This window comes from Rhodnius prolixus, unplaced genomic scaffold, assembly GCF_049639745.1.
Source record: "Rhodnius prolixus isolate KJV_2025 unplaced genomic scaffold, Rpr scaffold_9, whole genome shotgun sequence".
Classification (NCBI taxonomy): Eukaryota; Metazoa; Arthropoda; class Insecta; order Hemiptera; family Reduviidae; genus Rhodnius; species Rhodnius prolixus.
Window position 1 is genome coordinate 875903 of NW_027411604.1, and position 13921 is coordinate 889823.

Sequence of the window (13921 nt, forward strand, 5' to 3'; positions counted from 1 at the left end):
AAGTATTTGACCGTGCTATAATATTGGCTTGGGGGGGGGGACTTGTTTACCTTACGAGACCAGCACCTGTCAGTTTTTTTTCTTAATGAGTTGTCGAACGAATTATCCATTTAACACCTCTTGACGGTTTATATCTCTATTTCTATCTTTCTCACAGTACTGAGATGGCCATTAGCGGTGTCTTTAGACTGTCAGTTGAACAGAAAGTGCTTGAATATTTCGTGACTAGATTTGACATCACAGACTTCCCATAAAGCCCCAGGTAACGACAAATTTTGGCCGACTCTACCAGTAATTCCATTGTAAATACTAACTCCTCTTTCATTCGATGTACAGCGTCGAGACCCCAAAAGGCACATCTACAAAAAAATTCCGAATCGAATGACACCTCATTCATGAAAATCGGTTCGCGCGTTTAGGCGCTACGTTTACAAAAAAGGTACAAGAAGAAGAACAAGAACATTTTCTGAAAATGCCGTTTTTGCTCATTTTCAGCAACGTATTTCTCGAAATCTATTAGATCTAGGTTGTTGCAAAAAAATTACAGTTATAAAGGAGGATTTGCCCTATATTATAGAGAAAATTTGGGAATTTTATCATTTACAGAAAAAGAGAAAAAAATTGTCAAAGTTGGGTGTTTTTCAACGTTACGCTTTTTCGTGCACTTTTTGACGATCACCCTTATACAACTGTCCTACCGGACAGTTTTAATTTGAAAGTAAGCAGTACGCTGATTATGAGATCTTCCTTAGAACATGCGGATAAATACATTTTATTTGTACTTTATTATTACTCTGAAATAATTGTACGTACTTCTTACTTTAGATTTAGACGGGCGGGACGGGTCCTATACCCCACGGCACCGCAGCCACAAGAGGCTTATTGTGCCTTACTTCTTACTTACTCAGGCGTCTCCCGATGGTTGCCTGCACGGAACTTATTTCTTCAAACTTCTCTATCCTGGCAATCACTGTCCCGCAGGCCCCAGCAGGAGGATAACCTCCTGGATGCTGCCAGTCCCGCCTCTGGTTCTATATTAAAGGGTGGTTGCCCCACCTTAAACATCTTCCAGGCCATCCGTCGTCTTCACGTTTTCCACTTCCATGAGTCTTCTTATTGCTTCTGACTTCACCCGTTGTGCTCTTGAGCATCGCGCCGCCCTTCTCCAGAAGTCCATTTCGACAGCTCTAAGCTTTTGCATTTGTTTTTTTCGTGAGAAGCTCCAGGTCTCGCTCCCATACAGCAATATATTCTCCACAATGGACGTATAAATTTGCTTTTTCTGCAACCATGTAGGAATGTTCTCATTACTCAATTAAAATCAGCTGTGTAATGCCAAACTTCCCTCACTAGTGGGGAAAAATTCCCATTAGTGTCACTTTCCTCACTAGTGAGTGGAAAAACTTTATTGTGCTTCCTTGATATAAGAAGTTTTGTTATTAAATATTTTCTGTAAAACTTTAATAAGCTTATTTAAATTTATTTTATTTAAATAATTAAAAAATAAAATAAAAATTGAAAGGAATATAGAAATAAAAATAATACTTTAATAAATAATTAGTTATTTTTAATTATAACAGTTTAAAAGGTTGTAGTGTTAACTTATAGAAATTTAAAATGGATTCTAGTGATTCCTGTTTAGTTTTTTTTTTAGTTAATAACCCTAATGGTTGCAGAAAAAATATAATATTTAACTCGAGTGTAAAGTATTTTCTTCACACGAGGCAGGGTTTGCACTTGCACTCGCCTCGCTTCGCTCGCTCGTGCGTGCAAACCCTGCCTCGTGTGAGAAAAAGTACTACTTTCCACACTTGTTAAATAAATAACTATTTTCCAACCCCAACTGATATGTGTGGTTTCCACAATAAGGAATTCAACATTCTTATGGCTTTTCGAAATAATTGTAGATTGTAAACATAATATATGCCAAAAACAACTTTGGTCTTTTAAGTTTTGTTCCAGTTTTTACGAAAGAATCAGTTTACGTGCGTTGAAAGGTGAACAAACTGATATTAGAAACAATGGAACATGTTTAACTAGTTTTCATGAAAATTGGCCTTTACTTTAATTAATACATATTTTTTTCCTTAAAATGTAAATGTGTTCCCTTTTATTCTGCACTAATATTATCTGATGAGTGTGATATAGGCGCTAAGCTTGAAACCTCAATTTCTGTATTCTTTCAATTTTGTGTACATATGTAAAGTTTTGTAAATAAATATTATTATTATTATTCTTATTTACTTATACAAAAATAAAAGTTATTGTAAAATAAAAGACATTTTTCTAGCAGAAAACTTCTGTATTTAATTCTTAACTTTTCCCAAGCACTTACATTAACAATTGCTACACTTTCACTTACCTTAAGTTTTTTGTAAAATTGTTATAGACTAACACACAACGTTTCTATAATTTACATGTAACGTAAGGTTTAATAAATGAGAAAAGGTCATGAGAAAAAAAAAAAAAAAAGGTAGTTTATATTTATTTTGGTTATAGATATTTTATTTATTTATATTGACTCCAGGCGCTAATGACTTCAGATGCTGTTGCGCCTTAAACTACACAATAATAATAAAATAAAAATATATATATACATATGTGGTTTCGCTAACACTGTATACATAATTTGTCTGGTAGTTTGTTTAATTCAATTTGTTAAACTTTAACCACAATGTTTCTTTAGATGAAATAAGTAAAGAGTTAACACTCAGAACTGGCATTTTTGGTACTTCATCCTCTTTAATTATTATTTCAAAATGTTGAACTACATGGAATATAGCACTCTTAATTGCAGCCAAACCAAATCTGCCACCTAGGGGGGAAAAAATAGTAATAATAAAATCATTAAACATTCATCTAGAGCAGCTATTCTTTTGAATTATTTATTTTCTTAAAATAAAAAGGGCCTCGAATCTCCTTCTTGGAATAATTAATTCTTAAACACAGGAAGCACAAAAACATAAACTAAAATTTATGGTTTATGGAATTATTATAAAAGCCATTTTTCAGACAAAACTCTTATATTCCTCAAGACGTTTTTCCGTGACATAAGGGGTCCATTCTCAATTTCTACAAAGGTCTAAATGACGTCAGTTTATATATAAATATATATATTTACGTTTATTATATTTTCTTTTATAGGAAAAACGAAAAACAAATGTTAAAGTTAGTAGTTTATCAATGTTACGATTTTTTGTGCACTTTTTTGATGATCAACCCTTATTCAACTGAATGTTTTCGCACGATAACATCTTCATCTTTAGAACCATTGAACACTAGGATAAGCTTGAGAAATTCTTTTAGTTTGATAGTTTTGTCTTAGGATCACAAATTAGTGAACGGACAGTTGTGCGTTAAGTACTCATAATTTACAGAGAGATTAATCCATGCCATTAATGAAATTCCAGTTTAGTTATATGGTTATAGGAACTAATCCTAACTAAATGGCCATTATGATCGGAATAGTTTCCTCTATGTGGCTGCTTTTTGATGTGTGCACAATTTAAAGTAGAATATCGTGATTAAAATGATTAAAGTTAATTTGCAGTTGATGTTGAAAAAAAATTACGTTACCAAATATCTTTTTAACAAGAAATCAAATGAACCTTTAATTATATTAGCTTTAACGCAGGTGCTGGCGACCTTTTAGGTATTTAAACTATTTGCCTCAAGCATTTCCATGACAACTGCCACATATTCACTTAAATTAAATTGTTTAATATTAAAGATTGATTACGTGAATTCAGTTAACGTGTAGCATTCACCTAACAAGTAACCGAATTTCCAGAAAACACCAGAAAAATTATTATGCCTAAAGCAACCAAGTAAATAAATAAGTTTGTAAATTAACTTGAAAAGATTCAATCGTTACAGACTGACTCTACATTAAAGCCCATAAACTTGATGCCCAACTTCTTCTTCAAGAAGTCGGCAGCATTCCTGGGGGATTGTTCCACAAAGTCTCCTTAATCCACGCCTTTACTGTAAACGGGCCGCCGAACTCTTCATGGAATTTTCCTGCGATGAAAGGAATGCATTCTCCAAATCCACCTACACATCCTGACATTTCAAACCTTACTGAAGGATCTATAGTTTTTGTCTCCCATCCCTACTTAGGATGAGTGACTATATATCAACACAATTAACTTCTTAATCTGACAAATTTCCATTAAGACCAGTAGATCCTATTTGCTCTGTTACTTTACTGGCTATACTTTACCAAAGCAAGTTCTTGGTCCAATTCCAAATGGCAGAAACTGTGGGGGCATTTCCTTGCAATAAAATCTGTCAGGATTAAATTTCATCGGTTCTGGAAAATATGTTTCATCCCTGTTCAAAGTGTAAAATGGGATAGCTATAGACATTCCTTTTTTTATTGGATACTGCCGGCCAGCTGATTTCAGCACTATATCCTGAGTACACACTCTTCTCACTACCAAATTTATTGGATAAATCCTTAATGTTTCTGTAGAAAAAAATAAAATAAGATATTTAATACAATAATTTCTCTAGCTCTTTTTTTTTTTTTTTTTGTATTAACAGAGCAAGTTTGGCGATTTTCAATACCGCTATTACCGAAATATCCCTTTTGAATCCGAAAAAGGGATTTTTTAGAAAATGATTTGTGTATGTAACCCAAGATGACTCAAAAATTGAAAAATCGAAGGCAGTTGAAATTTGATATTTCATTAAAGTGCCAAGATAGGGATGCTACAATAAATCGATCTTATTGTAACTTGTTTCGGCAATACATAAACTAGATTAACATACGGTTCTACAAACTTTACAGTAATAGTAACAATTAATATAGTTACGAAATTCCACATGCATGTAAAACATGAGAACTGAAGCAAGAAAAGTCGTGTGAGAAGTTCACACTAAGTTTTTACTTTCTCTTGCAATGAACTTTCTCCTAAAGTCGTGACATTCAATCTGGAAGAAAAACCAAGAGTGACACAACTTTATCTTAACGATTCTCAAGCTTTTTTACTAGTACATAATAAATTAATACTAACGGTTAATAGCTTCTAAACTCGTGCAATAACCTTAAAGTGATATTTTAAAGGGGAAGGCTACCCTAACCTTTCCTAGAAGTCCCATACATACGCTGACCATTCGTACTGTTTTTGGCAGGACAGTACTGTTTTTTAAGACGCTGTCCTTCTTCTTTTTTTTTTAAGCATAAATGTCCTGTTTTTTATTCATATGTACTGTTTTTCAATGAAATTTTAATTATAATCAATGAAATTAATGAAAATATGAATATTTTTTCGAAGATTTATGTATGATTTTGTTAAGATCTGATCTTCATATTGTGAAAATTAGATATATTTGTATATTATTGTCGTTAGTATAGTTTTAAAGAATGTGACATTAAAACAAAATTTTGTTGTAATTTTAAAAGACTGACTGTTTTTTCTATTTACAAGAGTTACTATTTACATTTTGTTACTAATTAATAAATGTATAGTGCAAGTAGTCGCTCAGTTTCGGTTGAACATGGGCCATATTATATGGCCATCGTTTTGTAATAACCGATCTCGAGTTAATTAATTTTTTTATTTAATATAATTAATTTTTTTATATAATAATTTTAGTATTAATATTTTTTATAGGTTTTTTCCCTCCTTGTCCTGTTTTTTGATACAAAAATAATGGTCACCGTACCCATACACCAATTTTCCCAGATATAATAATAATACAGAAAAAGTTTTTTTTAAAAAAAACGAGTTATCATTTTATAAATACATTTTGCATAATATTTAAACTAATGATAAATTTTATTATTACACTGGCTACAACGCTCACCTAGATCTTAAAAGCGGCCTTTTAAGATAATAAGATAATAAAAATGTCCTTGCAAAAATATTTAAAATAAAAAAATTTATTCATACATGACTGTAATTTGTTTATAAAGTTTAAAGAAAAACATTCGAGATAACCACACAAAAGTGAAAGAAAAAAAAAAAATCGTTCAAGTTAATCGATTATTATTCAAGAAAAACTCACCATAAACCACTGCATCTAAATATTTCATCTTTTCCAAGACTTCTAACTCTTTATCTACAGTTTCTTTGATTTCCTGTCTCAGTTTACGCTGAACATCAGGATGTAACGCAAGCATGTACAAAACGAATCCTAACTGGGTTGGAATGGTATTAAATGCAGCAAAATATGTAAAAGAATGATGGGCTAAATCTTCATATGTATGTTCTAAATAAAAAAAATTAGAAAAATATAGTATAATTAGAATAATAATAATAAAAGACACGGTTAGCTAATATGACAAACTAAAACTTACTTGTTGAATGATCTTTTGCAATTACATTTGCCATAATTTGTACAAAATTTATTTCTTTATCTTCGTTTTTAGGTGAATTTTCAATTGAATTTTTAATAATTCTTGTTAAGTATTTTATTTCTTTTTTGGGCATCCTAAACAAAATAAATAATTAAAGTCTATGTGTTTTCTAGGTGCCAGGTCAGTTCCATTTATAACGTAGGGTAAAAAAAAAAGTACAATGGATACTTACTTAATTTCTAAGTACCTGGAAATCCAAGGCGCAAAACTTAGAATCATAAAAATAATATTATATAATTTAGGCGCCAAGAAAAACTTTACAGCTTTTAAATGAAACTCATTTTTGAAGTTTATAAATGAATTTGTTTTCAAACCGTACACACAAGAAGACAGTATATCAATCGCATATTTTGTACTTAAGGTTTTTACCTGTAAACATCACAAATAAATTACGGTTGTAAGGAATAATTTAAAATGTTAAAAATTTAAGATCGTTCAATAAGTAAAACAAATATTTTTTAAAAAAAGAAAACTCACTCGATTTTATCTTGCTAACAATTCTCAAGCTTCTAATTCAAAAATGTTCTTCAAACTGTGAAACTTTGAATCGCATTTAATTGTTGACCAGCTGTTAGTAAAACCGTAATTTACACAGCCGTAAAAGGGAGGTAAGGGACTAGTTTATTATATATATAAGTTATGGGCACGTAAATAGATGACGTCTGACCTACTTAGGAATGCTGAAGACAGCATCCTTCTTTTATGTATTTATTATAAGAGGGTCGTTTAAAAAGTCCGTGCAAAGTCAGAGAGATAGCACCACTGGCGCGTATCGAGGTTATGTTTAAATTACGGTTGTAAGGAATAATTTAAAATGTTAAAAAATTAAGATCGTTCAATAAGTAAAACAAATATTTTTAAAAAAAGAAAACTCACTCGATTTTATCTTGCTAACAATTCTCAAGCTTCTAATTCAAAAATGTTCTTCAAACATGCTTAGTAGCATCTCTTGGAAGAACACACACCAAGTTTCAGCCAGATCGGTCTATTTCTTTGTGTTTGGCATTCATTTGAATCGAGGAAGTCGAGTGATTTTCAAAAAATGGACGAAAAAGAATTTCGTGTGTTGATTAAACACTACTTTATGAAAGGCAAAACGCCTCAGAAGACTAAAGAGAAGCTTGATAAACGTTATGGTGACTCTGCACCTTCGATTAGAACAGTTTATAAGTGGTTTCAAAATTTTCGGAGTGGCCATATGGGCACAAGTGACGCTGAACGTTCTGGACGCCCTGTTGAGGTTACTACTCCTGAAATCATTGATAAAATCCATGATATGGTGATGGATGACAGAAGAGTGAAGATGCGTGAGATTGCTAGTGCTATGGGCATCTCGAATGAACGGGTACATAATATTTTGCATCAACATTTGGACATGACAAAGCTATCCGCAAGATGGGTGCCGCGATTGCTCACGCTTGACCAAAAACGAAATCGTGTGAAGTGTTGCAAGGACGGTTTGCAGCTGTTCCAGAAGAATCCGCAGGACTTTAAGCGTCGTTTCGTCACTGTGGATGAAACATGGATACATCACTACACTCCTGAGACCAAAGAAAAATCTAAACAATGGGTTACCAAGGGGGAATCTGCGTCAAAAAAGGCGAAGACCGTTCCTTCGGCCGGAAAGATTATGGCGACTGTCTTTTGGGATTCGCAAGGAATAATCCTCATCGACTATCTGGAAAAGGGTAAAACTATTACAGGTGCATATTATTCATCGTTATTGGACCGTTTGAAAACCGAGCTGCAAGAATAACGCCCACGATTAGCCCACAAAAAAAGTCCTTTTCCATCACGACAACGCACCAGCTCACACCTCAGCAGTTGTGGTCGCAAAATTAATGGAAATAGGGTTCCAACTCGTTTCACATCCCCCCTATTCTCCAGACTTGGCTCCCTCGGACTACTATTTGTTCCCCAATATGAAGAAATGGCTGGCGGGAAAAAGATTTTATTCAAACGAGGAGGTGATTGCAGAAACGAATGGCTATTTTTCAGACTTGGACAAATCCTATCATTCGGAAGGGATCAACAAACTAGAGCAGCGTTGGACGAAGTGTATAAGCCTAAAAGGAGACTATGTTGAAAAATAATAAAGGTTTACCCCAAAAAATTAAGTAGTTTTTATTTTTGCACGGACTTTTCAAACGACCCTCGTAAAAGAGGTCATGCTTCAGCAGCGAGAGTTCCGTGTTTCCATCAGTGTCAAGTGCACCTACTCTAACCAGAGCTAGTTAGTCACGCCGCGATCACCTAATGTATATTCTGCCAGGTATTTCTGTAATTTTAGTTTTAAGACTTTGAGAAACATTATTTTACAATTTATATTTCCATTGCATGTAAGCAATATCCTTTATTACCATTTAATCATTGTGAGAATAACATTAATGTAATTGTAATAAAACCTTTTTTAAAAAGGCTCTACTCTTTACAAGTAACATAACTTATACAGGGTGTTCATTTTAAGACGGCTCAAATGCATTTCATACTTAAAACGGTTGATCTGAGCGAAAAATGGTAGAGGAAAAAAGAATATGTGACTTGATTTTAGATACATAAATATATAGAAAGAACACCAAGTTTAAAGCGGTTTTCAAGAAAATTAAAAACTATAAAGACCATTCTATAAAATGACTCTTCCAGTTACGAACTTGGACCAAAATTTTGTTAGTTAATGACGTACTCAGTTTGTTCCTGAGCGAAATATCAAATTTTTTATCAAAATGAAAATTTATCCTTGTGAAATGTGGATATAAGGATATAACCGGATATAAGGTTCTCCCTTGGCAGCATAATGACCCCTTTTTGGAGTTGAAAATAAAAATTTAGTTAATCTACTCGCTCACAGATAGCCGTAAAATAAAAGAAGTTTACGAATTCTTGGGTAAATCGCACATAGGAACAACTTTCCGGCTACTGGAATTACTGGGAACGACACAGTACTCTTAATTTTACTTTACCTCCAATGGCGTATTTTCTTGCCCTTTAAGATACTCTACCATATTTTCTGAGACCTTTGTTATTAATGGATATATAGATCTAATTTTATTTGGAGTAATTGTTGCAGTGTGTAGAGCTCTTGAGCTCTTCCATCTAGAAAAAGATTGTTTAAAACAAAGCATTTGCATAATTAATATATACATTATTAATTTACGCCAAACATTATGCCAATTTTGTGTATCTTACAAATCTCCACTGGCCATGAAAGGAACCGAGCTGCCAGCTTGTCTGTCTTCCTTATCAATAGTTACTTCGTTATTAGCAAAGCTATTGAATTCTTTAATACAAACAATCTTTATTAAATCCATATCACGTATTACCAATTGTGGAGTTCCCAGTTTAAATATTCCAACGGCAGCTTCATTTGGAAACTTCCTGTAAACACGTCATCAGCCTTCAGAACCTTTTTTTTTTTTAACTGCTGTTAGGTGACTCCAATTTTACCTACCATCATAACCAGCGCTGCAATCTCTGCGAAAGAGACTTCTATTAAAGAAGTGGCACACCATACTCGTCCTCTTTCCCTAGCGGAAAGCAGGAATACAACTAAAGAGTCTATTTGGCCCCTTTTATTGTACAGTAAATATGTAGTTCATCGGACATTCCTAAGATCTCAACAACATACTTTGGGTGCGTTCCACTAAGCGCTCACAACGATCACGCTCACGACCGCGGTTTTGCCCGTTCCACTTGCTTGCGAGTGTTACAATCGAAAACCCAAGTGGAATGGTCTATGGGCGTTTTAACCGTTCATGTAAACATTACAAATGGCGACCTCGAAAATAAGTCAGAAGCTTGAAGAGGTTGTTTTTTTAATTTTTAACCCCGTTTATACACAGTTATAATAAACTTTATTAATTATTGGTAAAGTTGACTTATATTAAAAATATATATAATTCAATTTTTTATATTACATTTTCGTGGAGTATTTATAAAATTTACGTTTAAATAAAATTAAAATGTATTTTGTGGCAACAGTAGGATATTTATTAATGCAACGTAATAATGCTTTAGAAAGTTCTTCATCTAGTTCCGATGAAGAGTGGAATGCAATTTTACAAAATCGCAATAGTGAAAAGCGAAAACTTAGGCCACGTATTATTAACTATCAAAGTGTAATTGATCGTTATTCAGTGATTTAGTTTGTAAAGGGATAAGTAATTTTTCATTTTATTATTTTTTTTAAACTTTCGAGAAACACATTCAATTATTTACATGAGATAATACTTTCATTTACCTGATATAATTTTTTCAATCGCCATCTTTGCTTTTAAAAATTGCGCCAAATTTCTGAACGCCCACTTCGACCCAGCTCTTAAGGTGGGGCGTTGACGTTGTGAGCTTTGACGTCTTTAGTGACGTTTTCGCCACGACCACAACGACCGCGGTCGCCATGTGGAACGGCTGAAGGTATATTTTGATCGTTGAGAGCGCTTAGTGAACGTACCCTTTGTACACATTTAGACAACAAATTATACTGGAGTCAATGAGCTTCCCACACATTACACACACACACACACACAAATGGAGAGGATAACTGAATCCTCAAAAATGTAGTGACGTTCATTCTCTGTCGGAACTTGTTTTCTTCCATGACAATGCTTCTTCTTGCACAAATCTAAGTAAAGTAAAGTAATCGCCTATTTTTTCAGGCGGGGCTTAACGCCCAACTACCATTGTCGTGTCGTGGACGGAGGCGACTAGCAAACGTACTTTACTATTTCTCATTTTACCATTAAATAAAATCCAATGCCAAGACAGGGGAATCGAACCCAGTACCACAAAATGCAATATTAGCTTTACAGGTATCGCCTCTTAACCCGCTCGGCTACCGTGGCGCCTTGCACAAATCTATTGAGCTACATTAGGCAATGTTTGTCGACAAAAGTTTAACATGTAACTAACACACTAGACAAGTGATACAACCTGATAAAACTTGACAAACTTCTTTTATAGCTTCATCTAAATTCCCGACGAAGCTAAAAAAAAAAGACTATGAACTCTACCCAAACTGATTGTGCATTGAGGTATAGAAACTCATTGGCTCAATAAAGGCTATCTAATACCTAATATTATAAGAAACAGTTGATGATTTTGATTTTAAAATCTGTAATGAGGTCAACAATCCTTTTGTAAAGCATCTACTGGTCGTTAAGATAATACCAGAAATGCCTTACTGGAATCTTGTCCTGTCCTGATGCTTTTGAACAATCTCTCGTCTCAACACCATCAATGAGAAATTTCTCATCCAGGCTATCGAGTGCAATGCTTATCCGATCTGTTCATTCACTTATTTACACGCATTTTAAATAAAAGAAAAATAGAACTTACTGCATTTGAACGGAATCGCTTTCGACAGTTTTCAATGGAATTTTTTGTTTTTAGGAATAACATAGTGTTCATAAATTTTTGAAATAAATTATAAAATCTGCAATCAGAGTGCTTCAAGCGGTGACAACTAATAATCTTCAGCAATGTAGAACTGACCTGAATTTTATCGAATGCATTAAAACATAAATGAATGCGAAATTTCTTTCTAATTTTTATTCTGTTCTAAATGAACTATAAAAAACTACAAAAGGAAGTTTTCAGTTAAAAATGTATTATACACAGGGTGATCCATTTAAAACGCACCAATCGCTAATAACTTCTTAGGAAAGCGGAATTTCAAAAAAACCCACGAAGTAAACTATATGTTTATTTTGGTTTAGTTTTCAAATTTCCCACCCCCGATGCTGTATCTTCATTTTTCACGGAGTTACGGCCAAAAACCCGATTGGGATTTCATAAGGACCACTGGTTTTGACAATGATTATGAAAACTATATAAAAAACTATGAAAAATGACGTTAACCCCGTTTCGATAACTCTAATATTTGTCGAGTTATGTAAGAACAAAGTTACAATTTTATCTTATTCGTGAACAGTTTTCAATATTAATTTTCCACCAGAAATACACGTTTTGGGGAGGTCCTCTGACTGCAAAAAATGTTAATGGTGACGCAAATAACAAAAATAATAGTAATTGAAGATGTTAAAACATGTAGCGTAATGTAATGGTTATGGGTGAGTCAGAATAAATTTGTTTTATCATCAAATAAAAGCAATCATCACATCATTTTAAAGCACCCAGTATGCAAGACTTCTTGATCTATGATTACGGTAAGAATATCTTGCCAGGGATGGGCGGGTGTTGGTCTAGTGGTCAAGAGCGTGGCTTTGTAAGTGAGAGACCACCAGTTCGAATCCTGCGTATGCAGTCATTCTTACTACTTAAAGAATCATAATACTTTTTTTAATAAAGTGTAGTTATTCGCGGGATTCGAACTGGGGACCTCCCACTTACAAAGCACGCTCTTTATCACTAGACCAACATCCGCCCCTCCCTGGCACCGAAATCATAGGACAAAGAAGTCTTGCATACTGGGTGCATTAAAATGATGTGATGGTTGCTTTTATTTGATAATAAAACAAATTTATTCTGCCTCACCCACAACCATTACATTACAGTACATGTTTTAAAATCTTCAGTTATTATTATTTTTGTTCTTTGAGTCTCAAATAATATTTTTTTGCAGCCAGAGGACCTCCCATAACGTGTATTTCTGGTGGAAAATTAATATTGAAAACCGTTCACGAATAGATAAACTTGTAACTTTGATCTTAAATATCTCGACCAATATTAGGGATATCGAAACGGGGTTAACGTCATTTTTCACAGTTTTTTTTTTTTTATGTAGTTTTCATAATCATTGTCAAAACCAGTGGTCCTTATGATACCCCAATCGGGTTTTTGACCGTAACTCCGCAAAACATGAATATACAGCATCGGGGTAGGAAAATTTGAAAACTAAACAAAAAAAAAAACATATAGTTTACTTCGTGGGGTTTTTCGAAATTTCGCTTTCCTAAGAAGTTATTAGCGATTGGTGCGTTTCAAAATGGATCACCCTTTATATTTACTCTTAATAAAGAATAAAAAGAGGATAATTCAACTCTGTTCCGCAGGGCGCTCAAACAGTCGTACCACATGTGCTGTGCACAGGCCTGCTCGATACCCGCAAGTACAAATTATTGTACTTATTGTCGTAATTAGGTCCATCACTTTGGTGTGAATCTGTTTTTAAGCGAACAATGATATTGATGGAATTATTGGGAAACGAGCATTTAACAGAAACAATTTATTATAATGAATCTTTTACCTGTAATTTTAATGATCTCCATATGTTATATATGTATATAAAGCAAAAATTCATGTGACTGTTTCAACTTACCAATAAAATTCTGAGTAAACTTCTCCAACATTCTTCTTCAAGAGAATCAAATCTTTCAGATTTCCAAAGAATAAAGTCGGCTTTATGAATGGTACACCATGTTTCTCCCAGTAATCGAAATTCCAAGTGGCCCATAAATAAATTAGGATCAAGATGCAGCCGACAATTGCCAGTGTTGACCACATTGTTCTAGACTGATAGTTTAAAAATTGAACGGTACTATGATTAGTTAATTGTGCAACTGTCTAAAACTGAAGCATTTCTCGTTTAGAAATTTATTTTAA

At 33.5% G+C, this 13921-nt stretch overlaps 1 protein-coding gene across 1 annotated transcript; it reads right to left on the reverse strand.

Annotated features, from left to right (window-relative positions):
- Positions 1-2140: 2140 nt before the first annotated feature.
- On the reverse strand, positions 2141-13760 carry LOC141454421 (probable cytochrome P450 6a23). Its single transcript, XM_074128643.1, has 9 exons — positions 13638-13760; positions 9813-9835; positions 9551-9739; positions 9325-9457; positions 6537-6733; positions 6305-6438; positions 6013-6216; positions 4223-4468; positions 2141-2815 (listed from the first exon to the last, which is right to left on the reverse strand). Exons 3-9 carry the CDS (start codon positions 9670-9672, stop codon positions 2646-2648), a joined length of 1206 nt encoding a protein of 401 aa, XP_073984744.1. The 5' UTR covers positions 9673-9739; positions 9813-9835; positions 13638-13760; the 3' UTR covers positions 2141-2645.
- Positions 13761-13921: the final 161 nt, after the last annotated feature.